The sequence below is a fragment of the Oculina patagonica genome, chromosome 13 (genome assembly GCF_052425735.1).
Source record: "Oculina patagonica isolate OP01 chromosome 13, crgOcupat, whole genome shotgun sequence".
Classification (NCBI taxonomy): Eukaryota; Metazoa; Cnidaria; class Anthozoa; order Scleractinia; family Oculinidae; genus Oculina; species Oculina patagonica.
In genome coordinates this window covers 6,373,828-6,389,373 of record NC_135770.1, presented here as the reverse complement: position 1 = coordinate 6,389,373, position 15,546 = coordinate 6,373,828, and the positions used below count along the sequence as shown (strand labels likewise).

The following is a 15,546-nucleotide window of genomic DNA, read 5'->3' as shown; positions in this document are numbered from 1 at the left end:
TTAATCATCCATTAGAATTTAGTATTTCTGGCAAACATGTAACTATGAAGAGAGTCCCAAATCTGCCAAGTTCTCTCAATTGCTTCTTCCTTCTAGTTCAATGGTTATCATTTGTTCACTGTTGTTTGTTCGTTTCTTTAATCTGATTGGCGCCGTGATCGCTCGGAAGCCCTCATCTGTCATCGTTGAAGAAGGACAGAACGTGAGCCTGGTCTGTCAAGCTACTGGTCAGCCGACACCAACGGTCACGTGGCGAAAAGCGTTCAGTCAATTACCAAAAGAGAAGTCTTCAGTTGTTGATGGGAACCTGACCATACGCAATATAGCAAAACCTGATGGTGGGGATTACGTATGCGCGGCAAAGAACCTCCTTGGAGAGGACTCTACTGTCGCACAAGTGATAGTGATTGATAAACTTAAATTTGCCTTAACCCCTCCAATCAAAGTTGTTGCAACATATTCTAGCAAAGTCATATTGCACTGCTCAGCTCAGGGCTCGGTGCACATTGGCTGGAAAAGAGCGAGCCAAAATCTCCCTAAGAATCATGTTCTTTATCCAAACGGAACTTTGCTTCTTCAAAGCGTTTCCACAAGTGATGCCGGGACCTATTCATGCGTGGCAAAAAATTCTCAGCGTTCTATCGAGGCAACATCTGTTCTTGAAGTGTTAAAGCCCATGTCCTGCAGCAGTATAAAATCGGGCCGCAGTGGAAGCTCTTCAGGTAATTATATGATTGACCCAGATGGCATAGGTGGCGTGACTCCCTTCAGTGTGTACTGTGACATGAATGACAAGGGCGGTGTCGGCGTGACGGTCATAAGTCACGACAGTGAGAGTAGAACTTACGTTGGTAACATTCCTGGATGTGGTGGTGCAGGATGTTACAGTAAAGATGTGCGATACACTGGAGTCAGCACCGCTCAGCTAGCAGCACTCACTCGAGTCTCACAGAACTGTGAACAGTTTATCAAGTTTGAGTGCAATACTAACGTGGCGTTTATTTACAATAGTTTTGCTTGGTGGGTGTCACGTGATGGAACACCGATGTACTACTGGGGCGGAGCTACAGGCCATGACAAGATGTGCGCATGCGGAGTAACAAACTCTTGTACTGGTGTTGGAAAGTGTAACTGTGACATCAGTGGCGGCAGTTGGAGGGAGGACAGCGGTCTGTTGACAGACAAGTCTGCTCTGCCTGTGACACAAATTAGACTGGGAGACTTGAATCACTCAAGCAAAGAAGGATATCATACATTAGGAAAACTCAAGTGTTATGGTCAGGCGTAAAACAAGCTTGACATCGATGACAGTAGATTTACAAAGATAACAGACCCCGGCGAGTATGCTATCATTGTATTTATCATCATGTATACATGTACCTCAGTTTAATTTAGCGATTGCGAAAGTTAAAAGGAGTGCATGTGATTTAGTAGTAACACTGAAACGTGACAAATAGTATGGAATTAATAGCCCTTTATGCTTTAGCTTCAGCAGCATTTGGACAAAAAATGTCCAGTTATGAGAGCAATATTCCTTTAGATCTAATGTAGATGAAACTATTAAGACCGACCCAGTTTGTTGTCCCAACGCTGTGGTTTCCTATGTATCAATAAACTATTATTTTAATGCCATTGCTGTAACGTATTCAGGCACATACACACCCTGCTTATTCCTTTTCATGTTATTTGACAAAGAAGAAAAAGTCTCCGAGACCAAGTAATATAATTCCGCCTGGATTCAGATATTTTTCCTCTTAAAGCTTTCATTGTTCTCTTAAGGTCCTAAAAAAGAACTCATATAACTTCAAGGCTCTCAAGGCTAAAAAGTTGAATTTTTACTGACGTCATTCGAGTTCAGTGCAGGGAACCTTGTGTAAAAGATATGGGAATGGGAATTGCAGATCCCCTGCTACCACTCCCCCCCCCCCCCCCCTCTCCAATACTTAGTTGACTAGGTGGTCTCGCCTCTTTGTGTTATTTTGATGCAAAAAATATTACGCAAAAACCCCAATATTGCGAAAATAAATTTCCAGTTTTTCCATTTCCCTTCACCTTAATACTAACAGTAAAATGTATTAGGACAACACTCCGGTATAACAAACCTGTAATATATCGAGGACAATTTCCCAGTTTCTTGGTATACGTAAGACGTCATTATATTGCGATCTTACTCTACTGTGGAATACAACTTTTCACCGATGCCTCCACCCCACACTACAGGAACATGACACATGGACAGGAGAAATGAAAGAGCTCTAGCCTAATGGTGGATTTCCACTGACGCGTAAATTTTTACGTGCGTGAAAAAAATTAGAGACAATGTATGAACGGCCTGCGTAAACGTGTACGCAAGCCGTTCATACATTGTCTCTATTTTTTTACGCACGTAAAAAATTACGCGTCAGTGAAAATCCACCATAAGTTTGAAATTGATCTAATGCAAACTGAGACCGGAAAAAAGTCAAAGAAGGGTTAACGTTGGAGCTCAGCGCCAACAAACATTGTGTTTTTTGCCTGTTTTGGATCACACAAGCATAAGTTTCTCTCTATAACGAAGACTTTTGTCAAAGCTTGATAATTCTGGTAGCCTCGCCAGACGGTGTTATGGAGATATCAAAGACTCGCCCGGTCTCCAACACGGTAATGTTTTCATCGATATTTCTCTCCGTTATTTGCTTCGCGGGATTGATTCACGTCGAGATCGAACTTCACGTTCATCGACAAATGCTTCAAGTCTTGAATCGACAAAGAGAAGAAAAGCTCGAGCTACGAAACACAGCAAACGACGAAAATGAGTCTGTGATGAAAATGTTACACAGTGATTCAAACAAAGGTGAGTAATACAGTTATCGAGAAAATAGTTATAGACGAGGAATTTTATTTATCTAAAGAAGCTACAGCTGAAACTAAGGAAGTTGAAACATGACTGCTGCGAATTGCCATCCCATGTTCTTATTTTGGGGAAACAATTCCCAGCAATTTATCGCCCCTATATTCTAGTAAAAAGTTTTGCACAACAAATTGTAAGTTTATAACTGAGTAAAAAATTGCGTTTTACATCTAAAATATGCGCCTTTTCTTGTAAGACGGTATCAAGAAAAATTGTTATAAGAAAGTAATCCTTTCAGCATTAATAAATATTACATTAATGCCTTCCTTTAAAGATAATACCGAGTGACGAAAATTCGATGTCGCTGCGGCTGAAGGCCTATTCACTAAGAATAGCATTCAGTGACATTTTTTCGTGACACTTAAAGTTAGCCTATACAAAAATAAGAGTAGAGACAGGCATTTAACCCTTTGACACCCAAATTTTCACAAAAAACGCTTTTTTTAGCCGCTAAACTGAAATTTTGGTACTGTGGTCTTGAATTCACCTCAACTTTGTTGAAAGAAGCACTTTTTTACTTTAGCTACATTTTGATAAAGATTCTGTGTAAAAACATACAATATTTTACTTTGGTGCATGCGCATAAGTTAAAATTTGGACTTTTTTGCTGAACCAATCCAAATTGTTTTTTGCCCCTTTTGCTTCCTTTTTTTTCTGCCTTTTTATTCTTCTTACTTTTTACTCTTTATATCCTTTCTTTTGGCCAAAAAAAGTTTGAAGTTGTCATTGGAAAACACTGAAAAGGGGACCCTGACCAATTATAGGTGTTTAAGCAACGATTTTGCACCAAAAATGGATTGTGCTTTTCTTTGATTAGCTCTGTCAGAATGCAACCGATATTCAAAATGAACAGTCCTGTAGAAAGGTCGATCCAACCTCTGTCAGATTCTTATCACGAAATTCCACTGACGTGCTTATTGATGACGTCACAAGTGATTCAATGACTGCACCTCCAAATAGCGCCTGAATGCGCGTTTACGAGTGAAAGGGTTAATTAGCTGAATTAATGATTGTTTGTTTTTTGCAACAACTATAGGCTTTATTTTTAGTACTGAAACACTGAGCACAAACATTTCAGTGAAGAATGAAAACCAAAGCCTAGTTTAAAAGTATGTTTACCCCCAGAAACCTATTTTTACCTCCTGTACTACTCGCACTGCTTTTCAGTGCAAGCCATACGGTATTTTTGTTTTCCCGACAATTTCAGAACAAATCAAATCAGCGGTAATAATTTGAATAAGTTCAGATCTCGATTTATCTTGAGGGTCTTGTTAACCTTTTCAAGTTGTAAGTCACTGTATTTTAACAACAATAACATTTATAATGCACAAATTCCATAAAATGTTCAAATGCGCATGACAAGATTAAAAAGAAAAAAAAAGGATAAAGACCTAAAATTACAATTAAAAGTAAATAAACTTACAACAATTTAAAAAGAACCAGGATAAAAATGCTTGATTTGAAAGGTGGGTTTTTAGCTTGGCTTTTAAAATACTAACGGTGCTGGCACTTGTTATGTCAAATGATAGCACATTCCATAGTTTCGTTGCAGCACAGGTATACGAATTTGACAGTGCACAAAAGGATAAACTCATGTAATTCCTCTGTGCATTGTCAAATTAAACCTTTTGGTACGTAACCGAAGCTTTGAAAAGTCCGTTTAGTAGACTGAGTGAAACATAAACATGAGTAGACTGAGTGAAACATAAACTAAGTAGATTCATTCTGTGATGTTTCTTGCAGGACTACACATTCGTAACAAGCGCAACGTGCCGGAAACAACAGGCAGGAAAACAAACGCCAACGAAACCATTGATCGTGAAGAAATCAGAAGACTGCAAGTTGCATTGAGTAGCCTGGCCTGTAATATCAATTGCCCCAAAAGCTTCAGGGGAAGACGAGGCAGGCCTGGTCCCAGAGGCTCTCCAGGTAAACATGGACCGCCCGAGCCGCAAGGACCACAAGGACCTAAAGGAAACCAAGGTACTCAAGGAAATCAGGGAACTCCAGAACCTAAAGGTGACCAAGGCCCGCAAGGACCCAAAGGCGATCCTGGTAAATCTATCTCAGCCCCTTCAATTGTGGCACCTCCATTGTCCATGGTGGCTAACGAAACTGGTACAGCCTCGTTTCAGTGTGAGGCTAAAGGAAACCCGGAACCTAAAGTCACGTGGCTGAAGCAGAATTCCAGTCTTGTCGGGGACAAACGAGTTGTGCATTCACGTGGTGGTCTGATGATTACAGATGTGACGTCACAAGATGAAGGAGAGTACACTTGTGTAGCAAGGAATATTCTTGGAGAAATGACGTCATCGGCTTCGTTATCTGTTCAGGGTGGGTTATAAACATATTTATCAACTGTATCAAGATTTGTTTTCAATAATTTACATTTTTCGCTTCACGCTCGACGGACTCTGTGAAAAAATAGGGACTGCTCGTAGTATATAAGTTACATGATTGTACAGCTATTAGCTATAAAAGAAAGCTGTTGTCAGGATAAAAAAAAAAAGTTAACTTATCATCCATTAAAATTTAGTATTTCAGGCCAACATGTAGATTTGAAGAGAGTCCTCAATCTGTCAAGTTCACTCAATTGTTTCTTCCTTTTAGTTCAATGATTATCGTTTTATCAGTGTTGTTTGTTCTTTTTTTAATGTAGTTGCCGCCTTGATCACTCGGAAGCCCTCATCTGTCATCGTTGAAGAAGGACAAAACGTGAGCCTGGTCTGCCAAACTACTGGTCAGCCGACACCAACAGTCACGTGGCGAAAAGCGTTCGGTCAATTACCAAAAGAGAAGACTTCCGTTGTTAATGGAAATTTGACCATACGCAATATAGCAAAAGCAGATAGTGGAGCTTTCGCATGCACAGTTAAGAATCTCCTTGGAGAAGACTCTGCTGCCGCCCAAATAATGGTTCTTAATCCTTGTTGCATCCCTTTACAATTGTGTAACATTGCCTTGCACAGCTGAAGGCTCAGTTGATATCGATTGGAAAAGAGCTGGCCAAAGTCTCCCTCAGAATCATGTTCTTTATCCAAACGGAACTTTGCTTCTTCAAAGCGTTTCCACAAGTGATGCCGGAACCTATTCATGCGTGGCAAAAAATTCTCAGCGTTCAATCGAGGCAACATCTGTTCTTGAAGTGTACAATCTACCCATGTCCTGCAGCAGTATAAAATCGGGCCGCAGTGGAAGCTCGTCCGGTACTTACATGATTGACCCTGATGGTAAAGGAGGCGTGACTCCATTCAGTGTGTACTGTGACATGAGGGACAAGAGCGGTGTCGGCGTGACTGTCGTCAGTCACAACAGTGAGAGTAGAACCCATGTCGGTAACATTCCTGGATGTAGTGGTCGAGGTTGTTACAGTAAAGATGTGCGATACACTGGAGTCAGCACCGCTCAGCTAGCAGCACTCACTCGAGTCTCACACAACTGTGAACAGTTTATCAAGTTTGAGTGCAATAATGACATCTTGTTTATTGAGAAAGACTATGCTTGGTGGGTGTCACGCGATGGAACACAAATGAGCTACTGGGGCGGAGCTACAGGCCATGACAACATGTGCGCATGCGGAGTAACAAACTCTTGTACTGGTGGTAGAAAGTGTAACTGTGATAACTATGGCAAGGCCGGTTGGTTTGAAGACAGCGGTCTGTTGACAGACAAGTCTGCTCTGCCTGTGACACAAATCAGACTGGGAGACTTGAATGGCTCAGACGAAGAAGGATATCATACATTAGGAAAACTCAAGTGTTATGGTCAGGCGTAAAAAAAAAAGCTTGAGATCCCCACAGTTGCTTTACAAAACTAAGAGACCTCAGCGAGTTTGATAAATAGAACTTATATCATTGCATTTATTATCATGTATGCCTCAGCTTATTAATTAATTTAGCGAAAGTAAGAAGGAACAAGTGATCATTTTCTTATAACTTAAAAAGTGGTGTGGATTAAATAACACTTTATGCTTTAGCTGTAACAGCATTTAAACAAAGGAAAGGCAATTAAATTTACCAGTTATGATAGTTTTTGAGAAAAATATTCCTTTAGATTTAATGGTTTATGAAACTAAGACCGACACAGTTTATTGTCCCAACACTGTAATTTCCTATGTGTCAATAAACTCTTATTTCAGTGCAATTGGTGTAACATTGTCAAGCACATATACAATACCCTGCTAATTGTTTTTCATGTTATTTGACAAAGAAGAAAAATAAAATGTCTCCTACACCAAGGCAATATATCTCCTTCCAGATTCAGAAATTCTTCCTCCTAAAGTTTTTTTTTTTCTGAAGGTCCCAATATAGAACTTGAATACTCCAAAAGTTCTGCTAAAAGATAATTTCAAATCCCCTGCTGCCACTCCCCCTCCCCGTCTCGAAATACTTAGTTAACTAGGTTGTCCCCGCCTCTTTGTGTTCTTTCTAATGCAAAAATATTATTACGCAAAAACTCCGATATTGCGAAAATGAATTTCATGTTTTTCTATTTCCCTTCACCTTGGGAACCCCTGTTTTTACCCTCTCGTCTCACATAAGGTTCCCACACGCTTTACTATAACAACCAGGTTTCCGCTACTGTCTGGAACGCTTATACACTACAAACGTGTGTGTGAGTTCGGTAGGCGAATCACGCTCCAGAAGTGAAGATATGGAACATGCACGAAAATCGCGCGCCGAGCATTACCCCACCATTATTCGCAGGCACGACGTTGTTCCCTTCCTTGCAACACTCATCGGAAAATTGCGCGTCGATCAAGACGAAAGATTATTTTTCAGTCCAGACATGTACTGAAGGTACGCTCTCCCTTTAAAACTATTGCGGGCATGTCGATGCAGGAATATTGAGTAAAATAATAAATGGGAAGCACTTATTAGCTTTTTTGGGGGGAAAAAGAAAGAAAAAACACGTCGGAGGGAAAAAATACCACGTGCTTGCCCGCCTGGGTGTTGAACTTTCGCCCTCCCTGCCGACCGCATGGAACACATAGGTCTGCAACGCGTACATGTGTCTAGAGCGTTATATCGGGAGTCAGTGCAGCGATTTGGCAATAGTTTTAAGAAGTTTAAAGAAGAGATAGCAGAAACAGCAATTTTTAACGTTTGGTTAGTCAAACCACATACTATTTTCAACCTTGAGAAGTACCAGATACTGGAGAAAATTAATGTAAACAGTGAATTTATGGGGGGTTTGGGAGCGGGAGAGAGGTGCAGGTGCAGGGCATGCCCTAGAAAATAATTCACACCCTTATAAGGGTGTGAATTATTTTATAAGTACTGAGCATTCCTTGCTGACTATACCTCGGACAATATAAACCTTTTTTACCCCAAAACACCACGTATCGTCCTCGTCCGCACTTTCTAGCCATTGGCTATTACTAGAATTCATACATATTCCTAAACAAAGGGCAAAATATGTCCAGTTCTGGCCCTCTCTCTCTCTCGGTCACGCAATGACGTTGCGTGAGTCGAACTGGACTAAGGGCAAAATATGTCACTCTACATTGTATATTCACACTACAAATATTTTAAAGCAATATTCCGCTGGGTTGGTGTATAGACTCCGACCGATCCTCTTAAATTTTAGCAAACAATTTAAGTAACCCGATGTAACGAATCCCTTTATAACGAAGCCCCAGCCAACGTTATACTAACAGTGAAATGTACTGGGACATCACTCCGGTATAACAAACCCGTAACATAACAAGCACAATTTCCCAGTCCCTTGGTAAGTCGTTATATTGCGCGATCTTACTGTACTGTAGAATACAACTTTTCACCGATGCCCCCACCCCACACCTACAGGAACATGACACATGGACAGGAGAAATGACAGAGCTCTAGCCTAAGTTTGAAACTGATCCAATGCAAGCTGAAACCAGAAAAAGGTCAAAGAAGGGTTAGAGCGTAGCGCCAACAAACATTGTGTTTTTTTTTTGTGTCTGCCTTCGACCACACGGGCACAAGTTTCGCTCTATATCGAAGACTTTTGTCAAAGCTTGATAATTCTCGCAGCCTCGCCGCACGGTGTTATGGAGATATCAAAGACACGCCCGGTCTCCAACACGGTGGTGTTTTCATCGATATTTCTCACCGTTATTTGCTTCGCGGGATTGATTCACGTCGAGATCGAACTTCATGTTCATCGAAAAATGCTTCAAGTCATAAATCAACAAAGAGAAGAAAAGCTCGAGCTACGAAACACAGCAAACGACGAAAATGAGTTTCTGATAAAAATGTTACATAGTGATGCAAACAAAGGTGAGTAATACAGTTATCGAGAAAATAGTTGTTTACAAGGAATTTTATTCATCTAAAGAAGCTACAGCTGAAACTAAGGAGGTTGAAACATGACTCCTGTGAACCGCCATCCCGTGTTCTTATTTTGGGAAAACAATCCAGAGTATTTTAGTCTATATTCCAGAAATAACTTATACACGATAAGTTAAGTTAGGTAAAATCATTAAGAATAATGCCAGCATTTAATTAACATTTGCCCGGTAGTTAAAGTTAGCCTACAGAAGACTGTTCTGCCTTACGTCCTAGCGCAGTAACATAAGAAATGTTTGAAGCATTTGTGTCCTTTCTTTGAGCGACTGTCAGCATTTCAGGAAAGACATTGAAGCATCGAACAGCAACATTCCCACAACATTTCAGTCAAAAAAGAAAAGGCCTATTATTTTAAAAGCTAGTTTACTGGCTAGAATTAGATATGAACACGTGCGAGCTCGAGAGCAATTAATCACGCTGGTAGTCAGTCAATAATCAGTACAAGCCATACGGTTAGTTTGATTCTCTGCCAAATTTGAAAGAAATCAAATTAGGCTATATCAATTTGTCCACCTCAGTTCCGATCTTGATTAATCACCTGGCTGTTGCAAACTTTATCAGATTCTTAGAATCTATCGACTTCTTTAACTTATGCAATCTTTTTGTTCACTTCTAAATTAGACTTTTGGGAACGAAAGTCGTTGAATCGACTGAGTGAAATATAAACTCAGACGTGTATTAAATTCATTGTAAATTGTTTCTTTCAGAGCTACGCGTTCGTTATAAAAGAGATGTGGAAACTACAAACAAGAAATCAAATGCCAGTGAAACCATCGATCGTAAAGATATCAGAAAAGAGGTGCTACTAGCTATAAGTAGCCTGGTCTGCAATGCTCAATGCCCCAAAAGCATCAGGGGAAGACGAGGCAGGCCTGGTCCCAGAGGCTCTCCAGGTAAACATGGACCGCCCGGGCCGCAAGGACCACAGGGACCTAAAGGAAACCAAGGTACTCAAGGAATTCAGGGAACTCCGGGACCAAAAGGCGACCAAGGCCCCCAAGGACCCAAGGGCGATCCTGGTAAATCTATCTCAGCCCCTTCAATTGCGGCACCTCCGATGTCCATGGTGGTGAACGAAACTGATACAGCCTCGTTTCAGTGCGAGGTTGAAGGAAACCCGGAACCTAAAGTCACGTGGCTGAAGCAGAATTCCAGTCTTCTCGCGGGCAAACAAGTGGTGCTGTCACGTGGTGGTCTGATGATTACAGATGTTACGTCACAAGATGAAGGAATATACACTTGTGTAGCAAGGAATATCCTTGGAGAAATGACGTCATCGGCTATGTTATCTGTTCAAGGTGAATAGTGTTAAACTTGCCACTTATTTTACTATTTCCATTGCTTACATGAACTGTTCTGAAACTAAGAAGCTATCGCTTCGTTGTTATAATCGCTTAGAAATTTATTTCCGTCGACATTTTAAAACATTAAAATGGCAACGCAAGTCAACTTTCTGAAATTTTGATAAGTTTTTACGGCTTTTCAAACCCGAAACCGACGATTTAGGAAATTTCAACGAACTCCTTTACTTCAGGCAGAAAAACAATGTTCTCACTAGCCGTCATGTACGTTAAGCGCTGCGTAACCACAGCTTTTTAGCTTTAAAATGTGTTTCGTTAAGAAACACAGTGTTGAATAATAAAACAATTATCCTGTTCAATCTTGCGGATTATCTTTTTATTTTGGCCAACTGGACCTACGGGTCAGGGGATATTCCGCGCGTTTTCCCAGGATACTTTGTTAAATACATTCCAACACAGAAAACCTCTCTCTACATAAGTAAACTGTCAACTGTTTCTAATTATATTTTCTAATTCACTTGTGACACTTTTCTTTGCTCCTTTGTTTGTTTGTTTCTCTGTGTATTTTAAATGGCTGGTGCAATAACTCACATTATTACACGACTACGGCGGTCCGAGGGCCAATAACTAAATCAGCCAATCAGATTACTTTATTTCCGGTCCCGCGAGGGCCGATATTTTCCAAGTATCGGACCGGGTTTTGTCCCGGATGATCCCGCGCTAATTCCCGGGCGATTTAGCGCAAGATTTCTGAAAGATTTGTTTTTTGCAAAATCTTTTCCGAGTTTTTATTGCTTTGAAAATGAAATGACCCGGCTTACATAGAAATATATATAACTTCTTTTGCGCGCGTAAAAGTTTTGCTTCACATTGTTTTTTCACGACATCTACTAGGTAGCAATTCTCACTACACAAAGCTTCCAGTCGTGTAATAAATCTCTTATTAACCAAGCCTGCTCGGGACCGTAATGGCCCTCGGTCTTTTTTGTACGGACCTCGCTGCGCTCGATCCGTACTGTCAAGACCGCGGGCCAATATTCGCCCAGCACGCCCCTCGCGCGTGGCTAATAAGATATATTGACTGTACAGCTATTAGCTAAAGAAGAAAAGCTATCCCATTGGTGAAAAAAAAGAAAAGAAAACTCCCGATGGCCAACATGTAGCGAGAGAGTTCCAGTCTGTCAAGTTTTCTCAATTTATTTTTCTAAATTCGTTCTATTTCAATAGCTATCGTTTTATCACTATTGTTTGTTCGTTCTTTAATCTAGTTGGCGCGGTGATCACTCAGAAGCCCTCATCTGTCATCGTTGAAGAAGGAGAGAACGTGAGCCTGGTCTGCCAAACTACTGGTCATCCCAAACCAACAGTTACGTGGCGAAAAGCGTTCAGTCAATTGCCAAAGGCTCCAGTTGTCGGTGAAAAATTGACCATACACAATATAGCAAAAGCAGATGGTGGGGATTATGTGTGCGTGGCAAAGAACCTCCTTGAAGAGGACTCTGCTGTCGCACAAGTAATAGTGATTGATGAACTCAAATTTACCTTAACCCCTCCAGTGAAAGTTGTTGCATCAGATTTTAGCAATGTAATACTGCACTGTACAGCTCATGGCTCAGTTGACATTGATTGGAAAAGAGCGGGTCAAAATATTCCTCAGAATCATGTTCTTTATCCAAACGGAACTTTGCTTCTTCGAAGAGTTTCTTCGAGTGATGCTGGGACTTATACCTGCGAAGCAAAAAATTCTCAACGTTCTATCGAGGCAGCATCTGCTGTTGAAGTACTGAAACCCATGTCAGGCTGTAGCGATTTAAAGTCGAGTCGCAGTGGAAGCTCTTCAGGTAATTATATGATTGACCCTGATGGCAAGGGTGGCGTGACTCCCTTCAGCGTGTACTGTGACATGAGTGACAAGGGCGGTGTTGGCGTGACGGTCATAAGTCACGACAGTGAGAGTAGAACCCATGTTGGTAACATTCCCGGATGTGGTGGTCCAGGATGTTACAGTAAAGATGTGCGATACACTGGAGTCAGCACCGCTCAGCTAGCAGCACTCACTCGAATCTCACAGAACTGTGAACAGTTTATCAAGTTTGAGTGCAATAATGACATAGATTTTATAGAGACAGGTTATGCTTGGTGGGTGTCACGTGATGGAACACGGATGAACTACTGGGGCGGAGCTACAGGCCATGACAAGATGTGCGCATGCGGAGTAACAAACTCTTGTTCCGGTGGGCAGTGTAATTGTCACGGAGGTTCTGTTGGTTGGTTTGAGGACAGCGGCCTGTTGACAGACAAGTCTGCTCTGCCTGTGACACAAATCAGACTGGGAGACTTGGATCGTTACAACGAAGAAGGATATCATACATTAGGAAAACTCAAGTGTTATGGTCAGGCGTAAAAAGAGCTTGAGATTCAAACAGCTGCTTTACACAACTAAAAGACCTCAGCGAGTATAATAAATAAAACTTATATCATTGCATTTATCATCATCTATGCCTCAGTTTATCAATTAATTTGGCGAACGTAAAAAGGAACGTTAACACGTGATCATTTTGTTACAACTTTAAAAGTGGTATGGATTAAATAACACTTTATGCTTTAGCTTTAATTGCATTTAAACAAAGGAAAGACAATTAAATTTACCAGTTATGATAGTATATTCCTTTTGATTTCAAGTAATGGTATATGAAACTAAGACCGGCACAGTTTATTGTCCCAACACTGTAATTTCCTATGTGTCAATAAACTTTTATTTCAGTACAATTGCTGTAACAATATCAAGCACATATAAATACCCTGCTTATTCTTTTTCGTGTTATTTGATAAAGGAGAAAAAATGTATCCGGGACCAAGGCAATATAACTCTTTCTGGATTCAGAAATTCTTCCTCCTAAAGTATTTTTTCTCAAGGTCCCAATAAAGAACTTTAATAACTCCGAGGATAAAAAGCTGAATTTTTACATTATTTAATAAGTGCTGGAAACCTTGAGTAAAAGATATAAGAAAAGGGAATTTCAGATCTCCCGCTGTCACTTTTCCCTCCCTCCCCCGGCCAATACTTAATTGACTAATTAAGAGGTCCCCGCAATTTTGTGTTCTTTCTAATGCAAACATATTACCCAAAAACTCCAATATTGCAAAAATAAATTTCTAGTTTTTCCATTTCTCTTCACCTTGGGAACCTCCTCTTTTCATCCTCTCGTCTCCCGCTTGCCATAAGCTACCCACTCGCTTTACTATGGCCACCAGGTTACCGCTCCTGTCTCGTTGAACGCTTTCCGTATTTACACGAATAAGCGCCGCCCCCGAATAAGCGCCACCCTCGAATAAGCGCCGCATTTGGGACAAAAAAGTTAATAAGCGCCTCCCCCGAATAAGCGCCGCAGACCCAATGCGGCGCTTATTCGAGGAATTGCGTATAACTGAAAATAGCACTACAAAGCAACTCTTAAACAGCTTTGGAAATTCCTTTTCGACAAAAGCGATGGTCCGCAGTTCAAGTTATTATACTTAACCGCTCGCCCATTATTTTTTATTCCAAATTTCTTACAATACGTAGTTCTGTTAACGTTGCCCAAGGCCGTGAACTTTGTTTGGTCAGCAAGCAAAACAACTCTCTTCTGTAAGAGGCGAATACTAATAATCAAAGTCCCTTTTTTTAGTTACTGCAGAAGTTTCGGGTAGATTAGATTGTTTGTGGTGTCCAATTTTTAAATAAGCGCCGCCCTCGCATAAGCGCCGGACTTGAGGCGCGAAAAATTTAATAAACGCCGCCGCGCTTATTCGAGTAAATACGGTATACACTACAGAAGTGTGTGTGAGCTCGGTAGGCGAATCACACCACAGAAGCGAAGATATGGAACCTGCCGAAATTCGCGCGCCAAGCATTGCCCCACCCTTATTGGCAGGCTTGACGTTGATCCCTGAAACAATAATCGGAAAATTACACGTCGACCAAGACGATAGATTATTTTTTCAGTCCAGACATGTACTGAAGGTACAGTTTTTTCCTTAAAAATTCATACATATTTCAAACAAAGGAAAAATAAGTCCAGTTCTGGCCCTCTCCCTCTGTCGCGCAACGTCGTTGCGTGAGCAGAACTAGCTCGAACTGGACTAGCGACTGAGGGCAAAATATGCAAATCTACATCGTAATTCACACGACAAATACTTCAAAGCAATATGCCGCTAGGTACGCTCAAAGCAACTAATTTTAGCGATTTTGGCGAGTTGGGCCAAAATCGCTAAATTTAGTGCTCGCTACAATTTGTCTCGGTCAAATTTAATACCCGTTAATTTAATAGCCCCGCCCGTCAGAGGAACACAAAATTAAATACAGTGGCCCTTTTCAACTATATGACAACGCCAGAAGGTAAGGGCAACAATTAAGAAGGGTTGGGAGAGAGCTGGGATCGCCGGCATGGTGGAAAATATGTCTGATTTCTCTGACGAGGACGACTTTTTAACATTATTTTCACTTTGTTCTTTCTGACAATGGTAATGTTCGTTCAATTTTAAGTGACCTTGTTTAAACTTAATCTTAGCTGTATATGTTAAAATTGTTTTTGTTTTTTTTTTAATTTTCGGAAAATCGCTAAATTTAATAGTCGCTAAATCTTGCTCACAAAAAATCGCTAAAATTAGTAGTCGCTAAAAATAGTAACCTTAAGGTATATAGTAAACGGTATATTGTTCAGCCCGGCCAACGTTATACTAACAGTATGATGTATTGGGACAACACTCCGACATAACGCACCCGTAATATAACGAACACAATTTCCCAGTCCCTTGGTAAGTCGTTATATTACGACCTAACTTTACTATAGAGGATGCCATTCCCTCGCCCATACCCCCTTCCCCACATCTCAGGAACATGGCACATTGACAGCAAAAATGAAAGAGCTCTAGCCTAAAGGTTTGAAACTGATCCAATGCAAACTGAAACCGGAAAAAGGTCAAAGAAGGGTCAGAGCTCAGTGCCAACAAACATTGTGTTATTGTCTGTCTTTGAGCACAC

General features: G+C 40.8%; 2 protein-coding genes across 2 annotated transcripts; both read left to right on the top strand.

The window, feature by feature from the left end:
* Positions 1 to 6,104: 6,104 nt before the first annotated feature.
* LOC144636009 (contactin-associated protein 1-like) lies at positions 6,105 to 6,680 on the top strand. The gene has a single exon (XM_078495144.1). It carries the CDS (start codon positions 6,105 to 6,107, stop codon positions 6,663 to 6,665), a length of 561 nt encoding a protein of 186 aa, XP_078351270.1. The 3' UTR covers positions 6,666 to 6,680.
* Positions 6,681 to 8,924: 2,244 nt separating this feature from the next.
* On the top strand, positions 8,925 to 12,999 carry LOC144636659 (uncharacterized). The gene is made up of 3 exons (XM_078495849.1): positions 8,925 to 9,153; positions 9,930 to 10,520; positions 11,792 to 12,999. The coding sequence occupies exons 1-3, from the start codon at positions 8,925 to 8,927 to the stop codon at positions 12,925 to 12,927; spliced, it is 1,956 nt and encodes a 651-aa protein (XP_078351975.1). The 3' UTR covers positions 12,928 to 12,999.
* Positions 13,000 to 15,546: the final 2,547 nt, after the last annotated feature.

What these genes read in the sequence shown, in the direction of transcription:
- LOC144636009 (XM_078495144.1), top strand. Translation starts at nt 6,105, where the DNA reads ATGATTGACCCTGATGGTAAAGGAGGCGTGACTCCATTCAGTGTGTAC.
- LOC144636659 (XM_078495849.1), top strand. Translation starts at nt 8,925, where the DNA reads ATGGAGATATCAAAGACACGCCCGGTCTCCAACACGGTGGTGTTTTCA. An exon ending in ACATAGTGATGCAAACAAAG is followed by an intron (nt 9,154 to 9,929) that starts GTGAGTAATACA and finishes TGTTTCTTTCAG; the next exon opens with AGCTACGCGTTCGTTATAAA. An exon ending in GGCTATGTTATCTGTTCAAG is followed by an intron (nt 10,521 to 11,791) that starts GTGAATAGTGTT and finishes TCTTTAATCTAG; the next exon opens with TTGGCGCGGTGATCACTCAG.